Genomic DNA, 24274 nt, shown 5'->3' with positions numbered 1-24274 from the left:
CTGACTGCTCTGACTTTGACCGGCTGATTCCAGATCAAACAGCTGATTTGCGCTGTCAAATATGGGGCAGAAGAAAATCCAGGCCACCGAGGCCGTTGAAGACTGAAAAAAATGGATTGATGCCCTCGTCGCAGAGGTTTCTGCCGTAAAGAAGCAGCAGGAAGGGATTCTGAAGCTAGTCGAAGATGTGAAAGCACTGCAGCTAGCGAACAAGGAAAAAGACAAGCGCATTTCTCAACTGGAAAGCAGGGTGGCGGACCTGGACCAATATACAAGAATGAACAATGTAATTATCACTGGGATTAATATCAAGCCTCGGTCCGATGCCCGTGCCGTGGCCCCCAATACGAGCGGAGGGGAGCAGATGGAAAAGGATGTGAGTGATACTGAACAACAGATAGTTGCCTCCTTGGACTCCAAAGGCATTTCCATAGACTGTGAAGGCATTGAGACCTGTCACCTACTGCCTAAAAGATGGTCTAATGCCAAAACGAGTGTGATCCTGAGATTTGTCAACAGAAAACACAAAATTGCTTTGCTTAAAAAAGGAAGAAAGCTAAGAGGAACAAACATTTATCAATGAGCATTTAACAAAACCTGTTGCTGAAATTGCATGGAAAGCACAGAATCTGAAGAAGCGAAGAAGGGACTACTGACTGCAAAATATTTATCAAGCTGAATGGACCACCAGAGGAAGCCAAGATCCTGATCATAAAAAAAGATGGAGGATTTAGACAAATGTACATGATCAGCTACCTGTGACGAGCACACCTGTGGCAGTGTCTGGCCAGAAGATTCTCCTGGGGACCAGACTTATCCATGTGGAGGAACATGTGGGGGTGGTCAGTGGGACTTTATTTACATTTTAGTATTTGGTACATTATTTAGATGGTTTTGGTGTGGGATACAAGCTTTTTGGTTTGGGATACAAGCGTTAGTTTATTAGTACTTATTTATTTTCCGATTATGGTTTAATGTTGGAGGGTTTAAACTTGGTTAACGAGCTAATGATTTATACATGTTGGAGTTTTACCCAATTGACTAACATATTTAAGGCGCCGGATAACATCAGTGTTAAAGCGACTGCTGGAGAAGCCATGCTCCAATTTAATCCTCCAACACACTTTTTGCACTTTGCACTTTTTATTTGTTTGGAAAATAAAGAGGAAAAATAAAACTGACCACCTGAAGAAAACTTGCCTCTGCTCCTCTGTGCTCACTATCCACTGCTCATGCCTGTCCGTGTCACATTTGGTGTCAGATGTTCTGCCCGGCCACAAGTGAGTACAAGAGCAACATGAGTAGAAAGAATAAGAAGCCACATGAGCCAGATGAAGGTGTTGCTGCAATTAATGGTGGTCCAACAAATGAAGTGGAGGTTGTGAAGCGTTGGTGAAAACACTGACTGAAAACCAGAGTGCGAGAGACAAAAAGTTAGATAGAGAAATGTCTCTACAGGAGCAACGCTGGAAGGCGATGCAGGAGCAGTTCCAGAAAATCCAGCAGCAGGTACAGCAGTCTGAGCATTTGGAGTCAAATATGCCAAGAGGACTAATTGGCGCACAGCCTCCATGTGACTGTGAGTAATGTTGAGTATAGGCCAGATCCTGGCGGAAGTGGCAGCTATAGACCACAGAGGGAGCCTAAACTTCCTGTTTTAATCGCAGAAGATGACATTGAACATTTTTAGTCTCATTTGAGAGGATGGCGCAAGTTTGTCGGTGGCCGGAGGAAGAGTGGGCTGTCCGCCTAGTTCCACTATTGACCGGGAAGGCACGCAGTGCCTTCGTTTTGATGGACATTTGTGACTCTGACGACTATGTTAAGGTTAAAGAAGCAATTCTTGTTAAATATGAAATAACTGATGAGACCTATCGTCGACCCTCCAGTTTTTCGTCAAATTCCCTTCTAAATAACCTAAAACTTTAACGTGGTGCCCTTAGAAACGGGCAGCAGTAATGCAGGCATTGCTCCCGGCCGCTACAACTATTTACACTCTTACGAGTGAGACCCGTGTTCGCTACATTGCTCACTCCACATCAAAGTAATCTAAGAAATGTCCTTTGTAATTGATAATTTTTTGAAGTGCATCTCGATTGAAATCTGTAACGTCAAAAAGAAAAATATCATTATTAGTTGTTTATCCAACACCAGGTTCATGTCTAGAGGATTTTAACAACAGGATTGAAGCCACTTTGTCACTTACTTCAAACAATATCCTAATTTGTGGAGATTTCAACATTGATTTACTGAACTCAAGCAGCCACAAATCTAACCTGAGGAACCCCTGCAAATTATTCCTACAGGTCCTTGACCCACCCAAAATAGCTCTGCGAACCACTTTTGGGTTCCAACCCACCAGTTTTGAATCCCTGGTCTAGAAAGTAAAAACATTTTCACTGATGGAAGCAGTATTTAAAAATACGTTCATACACTTTGTGCATGAGGCGGACATGCCGCAAAACCCAAATACTTCTGAAAACAGCCTTTACCTGGTTTTTGCGGTAGTCCTCCTGGGAATGGCGCAGGACACGGTAGCAGAGTCGGAACATGTATTGGTATGGATGGTTCTTCTGGTCAGCCAACTCCTCCAGACGGAGCAGAGGTCCCTCCCCTCCGCTGCGGTCCTTAAAAGGAACCTTAAGGATGCCGAAGATCTGTAGTAAAAGAAAAAGCATGTAAATATGTTCATTAGAGGTGCACAGAACAATAAATAGGATGTAAACACATACAATACATTAGAGGAGTGTAGATCAGTAAGAGGCTTGTTGGCTGCACACAATACATGGAGTAGAAACTAATCTACTAACCAGGCGCACACAGGAGTCCATCCATCCACCCATCCATCCATCCAAACATTATCTACCAGTTATCCAGGTTTGGGATCCCTCTCCCAGCCATGTCTTGCAACTTTTCCGGACGAATTCCCAGGCCAGCCGGGAGACATAGTCTCTCCAGCGTGTCCTGGGTCATCATCTGGAGCCCCTGCCAGTGGGACATGCCCATAACACATCACTAGGGAGGCATCGAGGAGGAATCCTAATCAGATGCCCGAGCCACCTCATCTGGCTCCTCTCAAAGCAGAGGATCAGTGGCTTGACTGTGAGTCCCTCCCAGATGACGGAGCTTCTCACCCAATCTTGAAGGGAGAGCCCGGACATCCTGTGGAGGAAACTCATTTTGGCCGCTTGTATCCGGCCTTTCAGAGTGGCCTTTTATTGTGGGCAGTCTAAGGCACATCAGTACAATCATGGTGTCTAATCAGCATCTTGATATGGCACACCTGTGAGGTGGGATGGATTATATATATATATATATATATATATATATATATATATATATATATATATATATATATATATATATAAATATACAGCAGGTACGAAAATTATTCAGACCCCTTTAAATACTTCACTTTGTGTCATTGCAATTTGCCAAAATCAAAAAAGTTCATTGTATTCCTCATTAATTTACACTCAGCATCCCATCTTGACAGAAAAAATCAGAAATGATGAAATGTTTGCAAATATATTAAAAAAGAAAAACTGAAATATCATATGTTCATACGTATTCAGACCCTGACGCATTTTATTGAGTAAAAGCACCCTTTTGAGCTAGTACAGCCATGAGTCTTCTTGGGAATTATGCAACAAGTTTTTCACACCTGGATTTGGGGATTCTCTGCCATTCTTCCTTGCAGATCCTCTCCAATTCTGTCAGGTTGAATGGCGAACGGTGGTGGCCATTTTCAGGTCTCTCCAAAGGTTTAGGTCAGGGCTCTGTCTGGGCCAGTCAAGAATGGTCACAGAATTGTTCTGAAGCATATTCCTTTGTTATTTTAGCTGTGTGCTTCATGTCATTGCCCTGTTGAAAGGTGAACCTTCAGCGCAGTCTGAGGTCCTGAGCACTCTGAAAGAGGTTTTCTCCCCAGGATATCTGTGTACTTGGCCGCATTCATCTTTCCTTTGACTGCAACCAGTTGTCCTGTCCCTGCAGCTGAAAACACCTCCACAACATGATGTTCCCACCACCACATTTCATTGTGGGGATTGTACTGTGCATGTGATGGGCAGTGCCTGGGTTTCTCCACACACACAGAATTAACACCAAAAAGTTCAATCTTGGTCTCATTAGATCAGAGAATCTTATTTCTCATAGTTTTGTTTTTCGGCAAACTATGCGGGCAAGGCTTCCGTTGTGCCACTCTGCCATAAAGCCCAGACCGGTGAAGGGCTGCAGTGATAGTTTACTTTGTGTAACTTTCTCCCATCTCCCTATTGCATCTCTGGAGCTCAGCCACAGTGATCTTTTATTTTTTACCTCTCTCACCAAGGTTCTTCTCCCATGATTACTCAGTTTGGCTGGACAGCCAAGCCGAGGAAGAGTTGTAGTCTTCCCAAATGTCTTCCATTTGAGGATTATGGAGGCCACTGTGCTCTTATGAACCTTGAGTGCTGCAGAAATTATTTTGTAACCTTGGCCGAATCTGTGCCTTGCCACAATATCTATCTCTGATCTCCTTGGGCAGTTCCTTCGAACTCATGATTCTCATTTGCTCTGACATGCACTGTGAGCTGTAAAGTCTTACTGTACATAGACCTTTCCTAATCAAGTTCAATCAGTTTAATTAAGCACAGGTGGACTCCAATAAAGAAGCAGAACCATCTCAAGGAAGATCAGAAGAAATGGACAGCATTTGAGTTAAATATGAATGTTTTTTTGCAAAGGGTGTGGATACTTATGATATTGATATTGATATATGATATTTCAGTTTTTCTTTAAAATTTTGCAAACATTTCTAAATTTCTGATTTTTTTTCCTGTCAAGATGGGGTTCTGAGTGTACATTAATGAGACATAAAATGAACATTTTTGATTTTGGCAAATGGCTGCAATGACACAGAAAGTGAAATATTTCAAGGGGTCTGAAAACTTTCCGTACCCACTGTATATATACACACATTAGGGCTGTCAACGTTAAAGCATTAACTATGGAGATTAATTAAAATTATATAAAGTGTTAAAAAATTAACTCATTTAAGCAGCTGACCTCGGCTGACTTTGTAACCAAACGTTAAGGATAGTTACTGTCGCAAAGATATATTTTTACATAGTTTTACTTTAAAAAGTTCCTCTACGGCTCATTGGAGAAATCCCAAATAATTTGTGCATTTTGCAATGTCAAATTCAAATAACATAGTATGTGTTTGGTGTATTGTTTAACAGTTGCATTTTACAGGAAATTAATTGTATTCAAGGATCAAAGAAAGCTTTTAAAACAGTCTTTGAATGGCAATATACTTTTATTTTTTTCCATATTAATTCCAACATTTTACTCAATTAAATATCTGCTCTAAGCTTCATAAAGAAAGTGTAGTTAAAAAATATGATTAATCGTGATCAATTATAGAATATTTTGTGAATAATTAGTTTTGAAAAAGTAAGCACTTGACAGCCAGGCAGCCAGTTTGTGTGTGAGTGTATGTATATGTATGGTATGTGTATATATATATATATATATATTTTATATTTGTCAATTTAGCACATAATTTTCAGTGTTAATCAAACCCCTTTTTGACTCAAAACGTCAATTGTTTTGATCGCGTGATTAAGGTTTCCATAGCAACCAACGGCTGCATTGATAAAGGCTGCTGGTCAACATGATCTATCCATGTGTATTTAAAAAAAAAAGCTTTTTTTTATTTCGGACATTTAGCGACGTAAACTCGTGTCTCAGGAGGGAGAGAGACAGCGGCTTTCAGCAGCAGGCAGATTGGAGCCCCCCCGTTTCCCTCCCCGGCTAAAGGTAGGATTGGGACGGCTAGTAGCAACACCGAGCTTCAGGCCGTTAAAACAAAAGGCGTGAGCACAACAACATTAGCTCCTTACTGTCCGCCCAGCGTGTGGGGGTGAAGATGAGCCTGTGTCTTCATGTTGCAAGCAGTCGCGTGCAGTGTCCCTGGTTGCTTGCTTGCAGCCGCCACCTTCTGCCTGAGTGAAGCCGCGTGAGAGTGACAAAAGCCCTCATCGAAAAGCGAAACAAAAAGTTCCAGCGAGGCTGACTGCACAGGCGAGTGTGGAAGCATTGGCACGTGCCATATCGGCTGTTACCTTCCAAATTAGACGGTGCGTTGGAAGTCAAAACTAAAGGCAGTTTCTCATACAAATAAATGTGCACGTCTACTCATTCCCACTTCAATCTCTGTAAATATCCTGTCTGGTGTTTAATGCCTCGCCCGTCCTAACCGTGATCAGTAAAGAAGCATTTTTTTTTTTTTTAAAGCAAAGAAGCAGTTTTTTTTTTTTTACGCAAATAAGGAGTGTGCGCCTGTCCCAGCCTAAATCTATGTAGCTCTGCTGACTTCCACATGTCCTCATCTTCATATAAATCAGCCACGGAGAGGTTAATCCTTTTGATATGTTGAAGTGGGAATTAGTAGGGATGTCCACATAAATGTTGGTGTCAATTGATCACCGTTTTTGGACGTTATAAGCAATGAAAGTACAATGATTTCCAATGGAGAGTTTGGAATCGGTTCCCCCCGTGACTCCGGCCGAACAAGGATAGAACCAGAGCTGGGCCGGACCGGTCGGACCCTCCAGCCATTCCGGATGCCCATTTTTGGGGCGGGCGGTGGGGGGTGACAAATTTTTCAAAAAGGCTGGACTAAGCATGGCCGGAAGTTGATTTTAGTCCAGCCCACTCATGCGTGTGACATGCTCGCGAGGCGGCCAAAAATCATCTCAGCCTACTCGGTGAAAGGCTTCTTTTTAGGCTTCTTTCTCCTCCCGCGTCTGCGCGAGCGACCACTGCTATTATAGGGATTATGGTATTGCCCCTCCGCCCCCTCTTGTAATGGTATGACCCAGTTGCAGGTGAGAGTCGCGGGTTACGTGATGTGACAATGAGGAAAGACAAACACGCTTGAGTGCACGTTGCTGTGTCACACATTGCGATGACATACAGTTTCCCACACGGAGACGGATGAGCCACGCAGCTCGTTGCTGCTGCTGCAAAGTCCCATCACGCAGTGTAGTAAGTAAACAAGGTACTCACCCACGTTCCCCCTTAGCCGCCACCTTCCAGATCGTTTTCGCAATAAAATTAAATGCATCGTTTAGTCATTTCTTTATGGTTGTAGCAGGCACGATATGCATTGTTGTCGCTGTCTTTTTGAAGCGACGCCCCCCGACTTGTTTCAAAACAATTTGTGTCCACGAGTATATTCAGACGCTACCACATCAAGGTGGAGTTCATGCACTTTTTCTGACGTTCACTACTTCCGGAAATACATCACAGCAAACCTGCAGTGTACAGTGGTTTGCTGGTATGCTTTTATTTTGATGGCCGGGAAGGAGGGCAAGTGTGCAAAATAAACAAGTAACTTGAAAACGACTTCTGTGGCTTCTTCTTCTACGATTCTTCTCGATAATTATTGGACCCAAATAATTCTACAATACGACAAATCCGGAAGGGTACCCAAGTCAAGGGTGGAGGGTCGCGGCCGGACCGGCAAAAAATGGTCATTATCAAAGGGCGTTATTCATGGAGTCATTTATTTCCTAATTCCTTCGAAATGTGTTGATAAAATAGAAAATGACAAGTCTTTTCATTTTCCTGATCAAAAAATATATAAAATTAACTTGTTCGTGAAAACGTGGCCATCCCGGCCCCACCGTCCCTTTAATTACGATCAATTATTTTTTAAGCTGTGATTAACTCGATTAAAATGTTTAATCATTTGACATCCCTAAAATATATACTCACAAAACAATATTGCAGCATTTTAGAAAAATAATAAATACAAAATAATGTGTTGTGCAGAGCTAGGACTGTAGGTGAATAAAGGGAGATTCGCCGGAGCACCTCATCCAAACAATCACTTGAGTCAAAAGCGTGGCCGGACACGATGGCAGAGAAGAAATGGCTTTAATCGCACTTCAATCCACATCACAGAACTCAGCAACTTGCTCATCGTGGCGCGTACACACGAACGAAAAACGAAAAACGGCGCAAATCTGCCGCTCATCGCTAACGGCTTACAGACTACGGACTCGATAGGACCCTTAACTGTCCAACAATATGCCTGACCTAATTAACGTAAACAAAAGGACCCATTAGCTGCCCGAAAACGTACCTGGTGCAAAGCACATGAACTAAACAGCAAACCAATGCATGTGCAACAAAGAAGTAATGAGGAATTTATAACTGCCCCTAGAATAGCTCAGCTATTGTGTAAAGGATACTAAATGTCCGAAGGTGCTGCGGGAGTCCTTGGAACAACATTGTCCACATCTGGAATCGCTGGTAACTGAACCAGCCACTGGCCGCAGGTAGGTCTTCTCTCCGATTCGAACCTCAGCAGACCGAACACGTCCATCAGCACTCTCCACCAACTTGACGACTCTCCCGATCGACCACTGCGGTCGTGGAAACTGGGGATCGACGATCATCACAACTGCGTCCTGGACGATGTCATCAGTGGGGCACCACAACTTCTGCCTGGCTTGCATCGAGGGTACGTAGTGACGTATGAATTGGGTCCAGAAGTGGTCCACCATCATCTGACAGTGGTGCCATTGTCTCTTCGTGAGTGTGTCCGGAGCGTAGGACACTTGATGTAAGGAGGCGTCCTGCTGCCCCATGAGCAGCATGTTAGGCGTCACTGGGTCCGGGTCGGCGACGACTGATGAAACATAGCCAAGGGCTTGGCATTAAGGATACTCTCAACTTCAATTAGAAGAGTGAGAAGGACATCTTCATGAAGGGACTGTGATCCAACAATGACCACAAGGGCCCTCTTGACTGATTGTACTTCACGTTCCCAAGCACAACCAAAATGGGGTGCTGCTGGCGGATTAAAGCGGAACTAAATCTGGTTCTTAGACAGTCTCTCCTGAAGCTCTGGGACCATAGATGCGAACGCCTCTTTGATTTCTCTCTCGGCCCCTCGGAAATGTGTGCCTCGGTCTGAGAGCGTCTCAACAGGGGTTCCTCTTCGAGCTATGAACCTCCTCATTGCCAGAAGGAAACTGTCTGTGTCAAGGCGCACCAGCAGATATAGGTGAACACGTGTTGTCAGGCACTTGAAGATCACTCCCCATTGCTTTTCACTTCAGCGACCAACTTTGACCAGGTAACGGCCAAAACAGTCAACTCCTGTCGAGTAGAAGGGGGCCTTCTCGATCCTAAGGCAGGCTGGAGGAAGGTCTGCCAACATTGGGACTGAAGGTTTTCCCCTCCATTTGGTGCATTCTGGGCAGGTTCGTTGATATTTTCTCACAGCCTGTCTCCCAAGTAAAATCCAGTAGTGCCGCCTGATCTCAGCGAATACTCTGCCTGCACCTGGGTGGAGCAAACGAGCATCTGGGTCTTTGATGAGGAGTCTTGTAACAGCATGGCTGGGATGAAGCATGACTGGGTGAATGTCAGTAGGACCGGACTCGATATGCCTGAGTTGTCCTCCATCTCGAATAAGATCGGATTCTGGGTCCAACTCTGGTGATAGTGGGCTCAATCTTCTGCTGGGACAGGCTTACCCGCTGTGAGCCGCTTGAAGTCATCAGGGAAGCTCTCGGCTTGGCTGGACTTGAATAGGTGGACCTCTGCCTGGCGTGTATTAGAAGAATGGGCTGACAAATCTGTAGCTGCTCTGTGAAACAACAGTTGTATGGCTTCCAACAAGTCAGCCCAGGTGTTGAACTGTGTCAGTTCAAATGTCAGGAACTATATCTGGAGGGCAGATCTGCACAAGGCCACAGAAAACGCTCTGCTTGAGCTCCAACGGGGTCGACAGGGTTGACTGAGTCTGGGGCTTGAGGCCAATTGGGTGATGGAGAGCAAAGGAATGCAGGGCCTTCGATCCAACGGTTTGGATAGACCAACTCCATCAGGGTCTTACCCCTCGTCAAGTCGTCTGTCGGATTGTTCGTAGTGTCCACGTACCGCCAGGCGTGGGAAGCAGTCAGTTCTTGGATTTCAGAGACCCTGGTCCTAGCAAATACCGTGAACCTGCAAGACTCGGATGTCAGCCAAGTCAGGACTGTAGTTGAATCGGTCCAAAGATAGGTCTCTTTGATGTGGATAGTGAGCTCTTAGTGGATCAGTGAAGACAGCTGAGCTCATGTTAGGGCTGCGCAGAGCTCTAGACGTGGCATCGACTGTTGGCGCTTCGGGGCTACTCTAAACCTGGCCATGACGAAGGAGACATGGATTGCGTCGTTAATTGTTGTAGCAAGATAGGCGACTGAGCCATACGCCTGCTCTGAGGCATCACAGAAAACGTGGAGGGTATATTCCGTGGCATCAGTGGCGACTTCCAATGGAGCGTATGTTCGGGGAATGCACACCTTTGCCAGTTCAGGAAGCTCACTCTCCCAGTTCGACCAGGCTTCAGTGATCTCAGAAGGTAGGTTAGGATCATCCCAGCTACTCTTCTTCAACCACAATTTCTGAACAAGAACCTTTGCCCTTGTTGTGTAGAGGATGATGATGCCAAGGGGGTCGTATTGGTACAGGAGGCGAACCTGGTGGAACATTGCTCAAATATCCCTGCTGATGGCCACCGCATACTGACGGAATCTCAGGAGGACACAGATGGGAGATGGACCGAGGGTGGGACCTGCCAGGAGCTGTTCATTGAGTTGGATGGCCATTATGGATGAAGGAGCAGTCCCACACAAGACGGGCCTTGCCATTGTAGTGGACTATATGATGAGGTATGACCATGTTGTCCATGACCATGACTCATTAGATCGCTGAATCTCATCTTCACTGAGCTTGACGACATATGCTCCACTTATACGTCTTTGAATCTTTCTTTTATTTTATTTATTTTTTTATGTTTTTAAGCAGCGGGAGCAGGACATATCCTAAATACAAGGTGCATGCTGTGCTGCGCCTAGAGTCTGGACTGAGACGGTGAGACAGAGAGCGCAGTAGATATCCACAGATTAGGGATGTGTGTTTAACCGTTTAACCGTCTACGATTTAATAAACGTTTTGCATTTTACTAGTCGGTTAAACGCGGGATTAAGTATCACGCATCTTGTTCCACACGCCTCTGCGTTGCTCTGTAAACATGCTGAGCACCAAGAGAGAGAATTGCCCCCCCCCTAAAAAATACTATTTTTTTGTGTAAGGGTTCATATTACATTAAAAATGTGACCTCTGTCTTGTCTGCTGTATGAATACATGCGTCGTCAAGTGGCCCGCCTGCGCAGAAGAAGAGACAACGTCACACTCGACGTTGTGTTTGCGGAAGTAAATGTGGTCCGGCGTGTCGGGGCATTCAAGCGATTAGGTAGCAGGTAGAAATAAATACAGTATTTGGGGGAAATTATGAGGCGAGGCTTCTCATCTCATTTCATGGAGACATCACTAACGATGACGTCACGTCATAACTGTGCGTAAGAAAATCTATCTATCTGAGCCGTGGCTGAATTACTACCATCGCCGTAAATGTCCACTTTATGCTTCACGTTTCAAGTGGGATTAAATTAAAGTAAAATATAAAGTCAATAGTGTTACTCAAAACAACTTTGCAGATTCGATCCCCCTGCTGCCAGCACTGTCCCTCCGCTTTCGCGGAGCGCATCTTGGGCTCATCAATGTCGTATACAGTATATGCGAACTGGCCGTTCAGACCGCGAACGCATTGGAAAAGATCGGATACGTATCCCATCTAGGACCACATATGAGAGCGACCCAGGTTGCATTTGAAAAAAATCAGAATTGAGCCGTTCAGACTGTCATAAAAAAATGCGATACAGGTCGCATATGGGCAAAAAAATCTGATCTGGGTTGATCTGATTTTTTGTTCTTGAACATTTCCTTAGATAATATACTGTATTATAGTAAATTACAAGATAAAAACACAGGACCCAATTTGATGGAAAAAATAAATAACAAAACCTGCATTCAAACCATTAAAAGCTGCACAACCCAAGCGCTTGTGTAAGCGAATAATGGGTTCATAGCTTTGTGTGCTGTGGTCATTCAGCCAAACCTGCTGTCTCAGCTCAGTGTTTTTGGGAAGATCGGGAAAGGTGCTTTAACGTAACATTTTCAAGTTACAAATGTCGGTGTTCCTGTCCTGAACTTTTGCCTTCACATTTCATGAGACTTACTACCTTCAAGCCTGACAAATGGCTGCTTCTCGTCAGTAACTTGAATTAGAACTTTTTGACTTCCTGTAATTATCCGCAGTGCTTCGCCTGCACTCTTAATTCTTCCTGTTGCCACCTCACCTAGAAAAATACATGCTTATTTTATGGGATATCTCACAAAAGCTAAAAGCAAAGGAAAGTACCAGTAAGACCTGCTTTGTTATAAAAGAAAAAGTATTCACCTGCTCAAAAATGCACACAATTCTCCTGTAAATTTGCAGAAGGAAAGAAAATTTTACTCTCTACTATTTTCCTTCTTTGATGGTTTTAGTAGTGTAATACCACAATTACAGTTGAAAATGATACCACCTTTTGCAATGCTGTTCAGAAATATGTTTTGATGATGTCAGAGTTTGTTAGAGCTAGAGGACACCTGAAATCAGGTAGAGGCGGCCATCTCCAAATTTTATCTGCGGGAAAGACCCTGATAATATTGATGTGTTTGTACTAGGGATGTGCGCGACTAGTCGCTTAACCCTCTACGATTTATTAAACGTTTAGTATTTTACTAGTCGGTTAAACGCTGCATTAAGAATCACGCATCTTGTTCCTCACGCCTCTGCCTCTGTCAACAAGCTGAGCACCGAGAGAGAGAATTGACCACTTTTCTGCTATGCACAGTTGCGCACTTGTTTACAACTGTTGCTCTTTTTATATTATTTAAAAAAAACAGACAAAAAAATTGTTTGCAACTGAAAGTATACACGTGTTGACGAATTTACGTCATTGACACTCGACAGTATGTGCGCGGCGGCGTATTTACGTCATCGACATTCGGCGTCGACGGTATGTTGTGCGATGCATTTATGTCATCGGTGACGTCGACTATGGCGACTAGTCGGGACAGCTGTAATATATATATATCTATATATATATATATATATATATATATATATATATATATATATATATATATATATATATATTAGGGCTGTCAATTTGGCGCGTTATTCTCGGTGTTAATCCAACCCCCTTTTGACGCCGTCAATATTTTTGATCGCATGATTAAGGTTTCCATAGCAACTAGCGGCTGCACTGATAAAGGCATAAAGGCTGCTGGTCACCATGATCTATACATGTATATTAAAAAAAAAAAACTTGAGAGGACATGTATATTAAAAAAAAAGCTTTAGAGTAGAGGAGGCGTTACGTCTGCTTCAAAATATCGACGATGAGGATGAATTGGTCGGCTGAGTCCCCCTGCGATGATAGCGATGTACGCATTGGTAATGTCACACTTAAAAGTTGTTTTTCCTTATCTTAGGAGGCCGTGGTATGGCGGGTTACAGTATAGGTTTGACTGTCCTTGACTGTGTTCATTCTGGCGTCTTCCTTGGTAAAGACAACCTACACGGCAGGACAGTGTTTTGTTGCCTCTTCGTATTCAGACGTGAACAGCCTCGCTCTCTCTCACCTCTCTCTCTCCTTTCTTCTCTGTCCAGGAAATGTGCGGTACCAAAACAAATCAAAAAGGAATAAATACTTAAGCACAATATAAATAAGTAAATATATACTCACAAAACAATACTGCAGCATTTTAGAAAAATAAGAAATAGAAAATAATATGCCGTTTGCTCCAAAGCAGCTGTAACAGCACGACGCACGCACCGCGATCGAGAGCCGCACGGGACAATCTCAGCGGTCCACCAAGTGTTTGTAATTGATTTATCTGACACAATTTACATTAAAATATACCCACAACAGAATTTTAATAAACAAAATACCTTTATTAGACACTCGAGCAGCGAGTAATCATCTTTTTAGTCGATGAAGTTATAGCCATGAGCGCAATAAAAGTGACGTGCGTAAAAATGACTGCTCTCGTAGTTCTGAATCCAAGCGGCGCTTGAGGAACAACTTGCCCGCCCTCAAGAAGGAATAACTACGGTATATCTGTCAGAACAACACCAATGTAAATGATTGTGTGCGTGCGTGGGTGAGCGGATTGTATGCGTATGCGTGTGTGTAGGTGTGTGTGTGTTTGAAAGGGCTGAGGCGCTGTTTGTGTGAGTTGAATCCAATGCTTGTTTTTTCAATTTAAGTGGAAGTCAACCCCCATTTTTTTTTTCAAGAATATGTTCTATGCAGGCTCCAGCACGCCCGCGACCCTTGTGAGGATAAGCGGATTGGATAATGTATGGATGGGTATGTTCTATGCAGGCCCCCTAGTTGTCCAGCTGAGATTGTGTGATCTGTGTGAGATGTTCTTTACCTGCTTGAGGATGTTCTGCTCCCTCATTAGCTTCTGCCTCTCGCGATTGGCTTTGGCCATGGTGACATCCAATACTGGCTGGCCACTGTTGACAGCATCTGCCACGAAGAAGACCACGTCCTCTAGCAATTTGATAGCAAAGCTGCCAAAAATGGTGAAATGTAGATTGTACATTGAAATGTAGAACATTCTCATGCACCGTCCACGCAGCAAGAGACTCACCGGCGGTCGTTTTGGCTGATGAAGCCGTGACTGAACTGGTCCACCACCGTGCTCAACATGGCGCTCGCGTCATTGGCAAAATCTAGATCCCGAATCTCCATCACGGGAACTGAGACAATGGCAAATGCCTCCTTGTCCTCTTTGGTGGGACACGTTCCTAACTGTAAGGAGGACAATGTCAACCTTCAACACCAGGAGTAGGCAAACTAATGTCTTAAACACATAAGCATTTGATTTTTTCTCTCTCTCTCACCCGGCAGCTCCATCTTCAACATCCTTCTAACAATATTAGTAATAAACAATACAAGGGCTTATCCTTGTATTCAGATGATGGAAGGATGAATACCTATCGGACAAATAACTATGGAACCGATATGGGGTATAGAATGATGTCACATTCATTAATCGGATATTAACAAAACTGGACTGATAAGAGCCACCTCAAATACACCAACATTTGTCTGGTAACTGTCACTTTCTTTTGTATAAAAATTCCAATTCAAAAGAAGCACACAACTACAAAAACCCGAACTATTTGGGTTTTTAAAAGCCATGTAAACATGCACAACAACCCGAATATGCCCTTATTTGGGTTTTTAAAATTCTGAATATCATGGCTGGGTTACTCCTTTTCTAAACCAAATATGTACGCATGTAAACGTCAATTGGAATATGCCGATTGCACGGGACACTTTCCGCATGCTCAACCGCAATGAATCTTGGTCTTTGTAGTACAGGAAGTGCTTACATGGAATCTTGGCATTTGTAGTACAGGAAGTGCCTGGGTGCGCAGCATCCTTGCCGTAGTGAGCCTATTTTGAATACAATGATTCCTTTGCGGTGTTTTCACAGTATTTTCTCTCTCTATGGCAAAAATGACACAGTGTGTATACAGACACATGTACAGTACAGTATAAGTCGGTATTGTCTGGCACGCAACTCGCCAGAAATACACAAGCAGAGAGGTAAACACACATGGCGAAACCCAGAGACGCAAGGCAGTGCTACACTTGCCATGCGTAGGAAACCAACTGCTTTATTCCTGTGGTAAGTGACATGAATATATGTTTTATTAGTGGGAGCAAGTAACAAGCGGAAATGACGTCTATTTGCGTCACGACGTCCATGCATCGCCGTTTCAATCGGTGTATTCAAATGCGGGCGTGCCTCTGTCCACTCACGCATGTAAAGAGCTTTTTCTGATTGTTTCACAAATCTGAATTTTGACCTTAACCCAAATATTGACTGCATGTAAATGTAGTCACTGTGTTTTAGGGATGCACAGTAACTATCGGACCGATAATTATCAATCTGATCTTGGGAAAAGGTGACGTCACTTGTATCAGTCCGATATTAGTAAATTGGGTCAATATTCAGAGGTGAGCATTTTACTAAACTGCCAGTCTGTCATTCGTCAGCAGTCTGGTTACCCATCTGTCATCCATCAATCTGTTTAATTTTCAAGCCGAACCAAATTGTAATCGTCTGTCGGTCAGTTCGTCATGTTATTTCAACCATGCTTCTGTCAGTAAACATCAAAGGTCCACCAGTCCATCAAACCGTAATTAGAAAAAAAGGTCCAACAGACGAAAAATCCATCCATCCATCTATCCATTATCTGAACCGATCTGATTAAATGGTAATTGGAGTGCACTATATATGTACATCATAATGTGTCGGCTTGCTGCTCAAACAACTTTACGCTCATATATATTTGACATTGCATACATGTCATGTCATGTCATCTTCCAAACCGCTTATCCTGTATAGGGTCGCGGGGAGTTGCTGGAGCCTATCCCAGCCGTCAATGGGCGAAGGCAGACTACACCCCGAACTGGTCGCCAGCCAGTCGCAGGGCACACATAGACACTGTCACTGAGCGGGAATCGATCCCACGCTGCCCGCACACAACTCAGGCGTGTGTACCACTACACTATCAGCGGACACATTGCATACAGCGTACACCTATTATATCTATTGAACTGTTAAAGAGACACTTGGATGAGTTTAACATTGGCACTTATATAATAGGTGTGCATGTAAAAATGACATCAGTATGAAAATAACCCCTTCAAAACACTCTGTAGTGATTTAAGGGCTTTTTTGTGATTAGATTTACGACAAATTGGCCTGCCGCATTTAGGAGTTCGGCTTATTTGTCGGTCTCAGCAGTCTACGTCACGGGAGGGAGGCAAGCGTGGAAATATTGATCGCTTTGTCAGTTTTGCTGTCTAAAGGCCATGATACACCAAAAAGACGCTGGCCAACAGTGACAGACGCTTACCCCGTGGCGTCCGGAAGGCTGTCGGCACGTCACGCTGGAGGAATACACCGCAATGACAGACAGCGACGCTGACCATTTAAGTACCTTCTGCAAATGCATAAGATGTAATACCCTTCCATACAATCGGCGGCGGTAGTCACCATTTCTCATGGTTAGAAACTCCAACCGGAAAGCTGTTGGCCAGGGGCAGATAATAAAAACGTAAACAATGCATTCGCTCTATTCTTAGCTCACTCCCACGCAAAGTAAACCATCACGTTCTTGACACAGTATTGTGAAATACTTACATTGTCAACCCTCGCTCTTGTACTTGTAAGAAGATTAAGGCAGCGGAGGCGTGCTCACTGTTTTTCCGCAATGGACACTTCCTGTTGGTGGTCTGCGCGCTGATTTGCTAGCTAACAGCCAATCAGAGTGACCAAATGTCATGACTGGCGACGCCGATTCAACATACGTAAACGCCCCCAAGGCGCTTACAGACGGGTTACGACCCTACAACAGTGGCCACTACACCAAACAGGCGGCGCTTAAAGGCGCCAAGACGCTTCACGACCTCCGACGTCGGTTTGGTGTATCAGGCCCTTAAAACGGCGACCGATTGCCACCAAAATGCAAATGCACATTACTACTCTTGTCCACTTCAACCTGTGAAAGTATAAAAGTGTTCTGCACAATAGTGTGGATTTGACATAAAATGTGATGTCATCATGACCTCCATAAAATCAAAAATACCTTGGCGATCGCTTCTCTACTTACAGGCTGAAGCGGACAAGAGCATGAATGTGCACACGAACCCCGACTGGTTATATTCCGGACATTTAGGCGATGCTAAACTCGTGTCAACTCTCAGGAGGATGACGGCGACTGCCAGCGGAAAAGCAATCAGGCAAGCATGGATCTTTATGCCCCATCCCCTACTAACAGTAGGATAACGGTACAGCTAATAGCAACAACTAGCTTCAGGCCGTTAAAAAAAAAGTCGTTAGCACAACAACATTAGCTCCTTACTGTCTGCGCGTGGAAGTTATCATGAGCCTGCGTCTTCATGTCGCGGGGTTGCCTCCCAAGCAGTCGCATGCATTGTCCGACACCACTTGCAGCCGCGAGAGCGGAGCGGCGTCAGAGTGAGGTAAGACCTCATCGAACACCAAGGGTGACTTGAACGTGCGCATACGACTCCACAGCCGAGTGTGGCCGCATTGGAATCCACCATTTCTGCTGTTACATTCCAAATTGGACGCCGTGTTGTTGGTCGAAAAACTGGGGTCATTCCTCATCCAAATAAATGTGTGTTTTTATTTTTTTTTAAACAACGAAGCAGTGTGCGCTCGTCCCAGCATAAATCTATGTAGCTCTGCTCACTTCCACATTTCCTCATTCTCATATAAATCAGCGACTGAGAGGTTAATCCTTTTGATATGTTGAAGTGGTCATTAGTAGGGATGTCCACATAAATGTTGGTGCCAATTGATCACCGTTTTTGGAGGTTATAAGCAATGAAAGTACAAAGATTTCCAATGGAGGGTTTGTAATCGGTCCCGCCAGTGACTCAGACCGAACAAGGATAAAACGGTAGGTGGCACGGCCATTTTCCTCATTAACAAGAGGCGTTATTCATGGAGTCACTTATTTCCTAATTTCTCCCAAATTTATTGATAAAATAAAAAATGACAACTCTTAATTTTCCTGATAAAAAAATATATTAAATGAACTTGTTAGTGAAAACATGGCCATCCCGGCCCAGCCATCAATTTAAGTGGGAGCCTGCTGCCGCTTTGAATCTTAAAAGGTTTACTTTAAAGTTTTGCTTATATTAACCACAACCTCGTGTCACATTGCTGCCAAAGGTACAATCCTGGTGGATTAAAATGCTAATTAATCCTTTTGCAAACTAAATAAAAGTAAAATAAAGTACCCATTAAAATAAATGTGTTTTTTTCTTTTTCTTTAAGCGGTTGGCAAAAATCTTTTGGGGCTGCCACCTTCTGAAATGGAGAGTGGGAGCAGCAGAATATCGTTTGACAACTTCCAAATCCAACTTTTTCCAAAAATAAGAATAAAATGTAAAAATTGACTCACAAACTAAACTGTTATACCGTCTCTGTATGCAAAGCTTCTTTACTAACTCTTAGTCAGCCTGAGGAACTCATGATTCTCTCTCTGGTGCATGCCGCCACCTGCTGTACATACAGTCAATGCAATCTGGGTAACGTTTCCGTCTCTCGTCAGCAAAATTGTCCGTCTGTCAATGATGGACTGTGAGTCCATGGACTTACAGGACATAACCAGGTTAGTGATGATTACACAGACGGACGAAGTTCCACTTACGTCGGTACTCCGTCATTTTTAAAAGTTTCCTGTTTATCGTCTAACGTCAGCAAAATGGACGTCCATCAGTGACGGACAGACAGACCAGTCCGTTGGTTTGACGAAATGCCCACCTCTGCCAATATTGAAAGCTGCCTCAAATACACTGACATTGGTCTGGTTATTGGCACTTTAAGAATCCAAGCCTCTGCTGCATGACGTAGGAGGTAAGATGGCGGCGCTGCGCGCAACTTCAAAACTAACAGTGTTTAACTAACATTAACTAACATTAGTTAATACAGCTTTAGTTTTCCCATAGCGGTTTACTTGAGCCAGGGCTCTCGGGTGTGTACAACCAGCCTAAGTCTCCTTGACTCTAAAAACAGTATTTATTATAAACTAGAAATAGGAATGTCCCGATCCGATCACATGATCGGAATTCCGGTCCAATCACATGGTTTTCAGCTGATCGTGGATTAGGGCAAAAATATTGTTTTTCTCCATTTTCAGAAATTGTATGGATCACAAAGTGACCAAATAAACCAAAGGTATACATATATTGTCAAATGGAGCAGTAATATCTTAATTTTATACTACACAATGTTACATTTTTGTTTTTTGGGGCGGGCAGAGTGACAGTCTAAGCCACACACACACACACACACACATAGGCTCTCTGTGCACAACTCGTGTTCTCCCTCCGCGCTGCAGCGCCTTAAAATATGTTTGAAGCAACAAGGAGAAATAAACGATGTGTAAACATTCAGGGTAAGTCAAAAGACACTTCTAAAATAGACTAAGTCTGCATTGCCTGTTATAAAGGCAAACAAGTTGAGAGAGTGACGGATAGGTTTGCAATTGTGACGTCCAAACGACATAATTTAAAAATAGAACTTTAATGCAAGTAAATTATTTCGTGACAAGCAAGCTTGTTCCCCACTGGTTGCATTTAACGAGGTCAGAAATCAATAGCCTAGTTGGTAGATGACCATTACGTAGCTGTATGGACTCATCATTTTAGCCTGCACATAAACAACAAATAAATATTGTTTACCATTAGATAAATCAGAAGTACTCATACAGATGAATCCCTTATTCTATGTTAATGCTTATACGTATAGGCCATTCCACAAATTGGCAGGAGGTGTAAAGTAATGAACTTAAAATAAATTGTTACCTTACTTAAGTAGACATTTCTGGTATCTATACTTTTGTGGAGGAGCTATTTTTCAGGCTACTTTATACTTCTACTCCTTAAAATTTTACGCAATATCTGTCCTTTCTACTCTTTACACCCACACCCACACGTACACCCCCCCCCACACACACACACCCACACCCACACCCACACCCACACACACACACACACACACACACACACACACAAACTTGTTACTATTTAATTTCGGATTGCATTCTTGGCAGTTTGTCATTGTTGAATTGTGTCATGATGGATCAAGTGACTTTGATTGTGGTTGCCTGGCTGAGAAGTATAAACATATACCATTCCGACATTTCATTGGTTTGTATGTGATGCATTGCACCTGCACGTGACATAAATCAACAAATCAATAACAACTTGCCACAATCAAACTAGTGCAGGTGCATAGTGTTGCCAGTAAGATGTCCAACTATCCGTGCCCCAACCTAGTAGCAGAAGCAAAGAGTTTCAAAGCCAGAAAAGCCAGTCAACCGTCATACATCACTGGTTGCAGTGGGAGTTTTTCTAAAATAACTAATTTCGAATGGCTTTCAAAAACTCACCGTCACTCTTGAAAAAGCATATTGAGGTAAGCTGAAAGTTTATTATCAAAGTGTGTCGACAGTGTGAGACTTAACATATTTAAGGTAAGCTGTAAATTTATTATCAATGTGTGTCAAGAGTGTGAGACTTAATTAGACTTCAAACAAATGTCTAATTTATATCCATATGTAATACAGTGGAACCTCGAGTTACTAATAACCCTTTTTTTCAAGTTTTCAAGTTAGGTATGAAACTTGTTGAAACTATGTCTCTAGTTATGTACTTGTTTCATTATGCAAACCATTTCGGCATGGATGAGCAGAAAGATCAGCCCTGTGCTTATCACACTTAACCATCATTGGCTCTGTGCGTAAATCAGAGCGATATTTATGCTGTTTTTTTATGTCTTAATCAGACCTCAGAATGATTTAAAGGTTATGGTTGGCTGTCAATGCCCCGAAACCCCACATGAAACTCAATATCTTCAAAATGCACGAGCTTCGAACTTGTATTTTATTAGTTCACCCCTAGATGGCAAGTGCATTTTACACACTATACCTTTGAATAATAATATATATTTTAAAAAGACACATACAGTAAAAGTCAAAGTCTGCTTCCCACGGGAGCAAGCTGTTGTGTGCAGCCAGAATTTTCACCTACACACACGCTTATTCCAATCCAAAAGTATGTGATTTATTGTCGGAGGATAGCGGTTCAGAAAATGGATGGATGAACACCGGGTAGGATATTACTTTTGTTCTATTTACCGGCACTTCCTCGTTCGTCAGTCAGAGAGAGCTACTTTGTTTGCCTACATTCCGCCACGCCACAGTTTGCAGAGTCAACTAGCTCAGGAGAACTCTGCTCCCCCCCCCCCCCCCCCCACACACACACAAAGATATATTTGTGAACACGTTCATTACATAAGATTGTAGGCTCGAATGGTTTTTAATCCTATTATCGGGACACATCCACTCTAAACACCCCTCACATAAGGATGATAGACATAAGATTGTCAGGCGTTTGACATCCTTGGTCAGGAAGGGGCAAAATCGGGAAAAAACACTCCAATTGTCGTTATGTGTGTACCCGACTTAACAGGATGTGAGCCCAAATGTCCCAGTAAAAATTATAATCTTCTACTGTCAGACCATTGATACCAGGAGCCTTGTGGCCCGTCATGCTCTGGAGGGCAAAACGATTTTTTTAAAAAGTGTTGTTCACCAAGTGGGTGAAAAAACCTGTGCATTAGTCTCCTCTTGGACCTTAGGTTGATTGTGGCTCCTCCATCAGTTCATCACTGACATTATATTCACTCTTGTACAAAGCAGTGCGTCTCCAAATACAGCACCTTTGTCCAGAGATGACAGACTGTAGTCATGTGATGACTCTCTTAAAACATGTTTACCACCATTACTCCTTTATTTTGGAAGGTTTCTACTTCTTGTTTTTGTTCCATTGCTTGAGACTCAATATAGTAGCTTTTTCTGAGCAAAGCAATTCATTTGGATCTGGTGTGACAGATTGAGTGATGCATGCTCAGGAGCAGAAAGTATACATGTTGATTGCTATGTAAGCATCTTGCGCTAGCTAGTTACCATGTGTTTGTCACCTCTGATGAAAAGGCATAGTGCTTTACGTGTGTGTTATGTTTTCATGTTTAACATTATTGGTTGAATTTTATACATGCATTTTATGCTACATTTTAGATGAATTCCAAGGCTTGCATTATGACAAACTCTGACTAAGGAAATTGCCCAAATGAACCCCGTTTACTAAAGATTCTAGGAATGTAATTAATTCACACAAATGAAATGTATGTGATATTTATCTGGCTTAACAACATATTTCCTTTCTGCTTCCTCTGTGTGCTTGGATTGAACCTGCTCTGCTGTCAAGAAAAGAGTGACGGACCAACCATAAGTCTGATGGGTCTCTCCTCGTCAACATCGATGGGGACATTGGTGCTCTGGATCCACGTGTTGGTGCAGAGGTGCCTCAGGCGGACATACGAGTTCCTGGAAGCAGGCACTAATTTTACTGTCTCATTCACATTAAAAGCACTAATGTTTTATTCTCAAAGGCCAGCAGGAAGTGGTCAGTACCGCGGAACGAAGGAGTCCGTCTTCTGCAACGTGGTGGGATCCAGCTCAAAGAGCGAGGCAATGTCGTTGCCATGTGTCATGGCCACCAGCTTATACTTGATCCTCTCACCGTGCGAACGCTTGCTGCAGCGACTGCCTTCAATCTGCGCAAAGATGCAAACGTAGCCTAAGGGTCCTCCAAGAGTCCACTGTGTCTCCAACTCACCAAGGAGGACATCTCTGCACTGTCGCCTCGATAACTGGGATTCTCCTGTACGGACAAGAGGAAAAAAAAAAGTATTATTATTATTCATATCCACAATTATGTACATATACACAGGGTTTCCCCCAGAGTAAAATAAGACTGGAGGGCCGACCAATATGTAATGCTGCAAAGTGTCTCGCTTCTTTTCCAGGAGTTTTGGGAGTTCAAAGCAGACTTGAAACAGAACCTCCTTGACTTTAAGGCTGATGTTAAGAGGGCAATGACCCTGTCGATTTCAAGAATTAGTTTTGAAAGAATTGCAGAGCCATAACGCTACGTCATGGAGGCAGAGCCTTGCACAGTCGAGCTTGAGTCAGCATGGTAAGTAATGAAGGACACGCTGCTGATGGTGGTGAATGATAAGGTGCACATGCAAAAGAAAGTTGCTGATTTGGAAGGCCCCTTGCGAAGGAACACCTTTTGAATTTATGGGGGGCCAGAGGAGGTAGAAAGAACATTTTGTAGGTACTTTGCTTAAAGGGACAATGTGTAGAATGTTTTTGAATGATCATTCATTTTAAACACCCACTATTCATTTCAACAAATGCAATAAAATATGCTCTATTCCATCAACATAATTATTTTTATATAATCATAGGTGAATTATTCGCTAATTATATTACACAGGGCCTTCCTCTATCGGAGTCTGCCATGTTTCACTGCTACCTTTGTGCTACGGATACTCGAAGGAGTCAAACTTAGCTAACGTAGTTCCTAAACATCAGGGCTACTGCATGTGTAACAAATGCAATGCACTTATTTCATAACTTGAGGGAATACAAGAAGTCATTTGTGATGACATTTTTCTTGCACCTCTGCTGAAGAAACTGTTGGTAGGCTTGCGACGTGTGGTCTCTCGGAGGCACTTAGTGTGTGTGCTTCAAAATGCATGTGATCCCATCTTAGGTCATTGCATTCTATTAATTGACCACTAGATGGCACTGACTTCTACACATCGTCCTTTTAAGAAATATTTCCCACTGCCAGAC

General features: G+C 43.2%; 1 protein-coding gene across 13 annotated transcripts in view; it reads right to left on the bottom strand.

Annotated features, from left to right (window-relative positions):
* The window catches only part of itpr3 (inositol 1,4,5-trisphosphate receptor, type 3), a 373289-nt gene that overhangs the window by 251634 nt on the left and 97381 nt on the right, over nucleotides 1-24274 (bottom strand). For 11 of the 13 annotated variants that reach the window (XR_015088794.1, XM_086046039.1, XM_086046029.1 and 8 more), the window contains 6 exons: nucleotides 23247-23291; nucleotides 23042-23184; nucleotides 22855-22954; nucleotides 14602-14762; nucleotides 14380-14521; nucleotides 2493-2657 (listed from right to left, as the gene is read on the bottom strand). Coding sequence is in view for 12 of the 13 variants with exons in the window: in XM_086046039.1 (XP_085902165.1) it covers nucleotides 2493-2657; nucleotides 14380-14521; nucleotides 14602-14762; nucleotides 22855-22954; nucleotides 23042-23184; nucleotides 23247-23291 (756 nt within the window). In the remaining variant the exon portion in view is untranslated. Of the gene's footprint in view, nucleotides 1-2492; nucleotides 2658-3664; nucleotides 3775-14379; nucleotides 14522-14601; nucleotides 14763-22854; nucleotides 22955-23041; nucleotides 23185-23242; nucleotides 23292-24274 lie in introns of those variants that run through there. The other 2 variants (XM_086046022.1, XM_086046048.1) reach the window with 2 other exon arrangements.

This window comes from Filicampus tigris, chromosome 1 (genome assembly GCF_054856515.1).
Source record: "Filicampus tigris isolate MCC_2025a chromosome 1, RoL_Ftig_1.0, whole genome shotgun sequence".
NCBI lineage: Eukaryota > Metazoa > Chordata > Actinopteri > Syngnathiformes > Syngnathidae > Filicampus > Filicampus tigris.
Note: the sequence above shows the minus strand (reverse complement) of the source record. Positions and strands in the feature narration are given on the sequence as shown.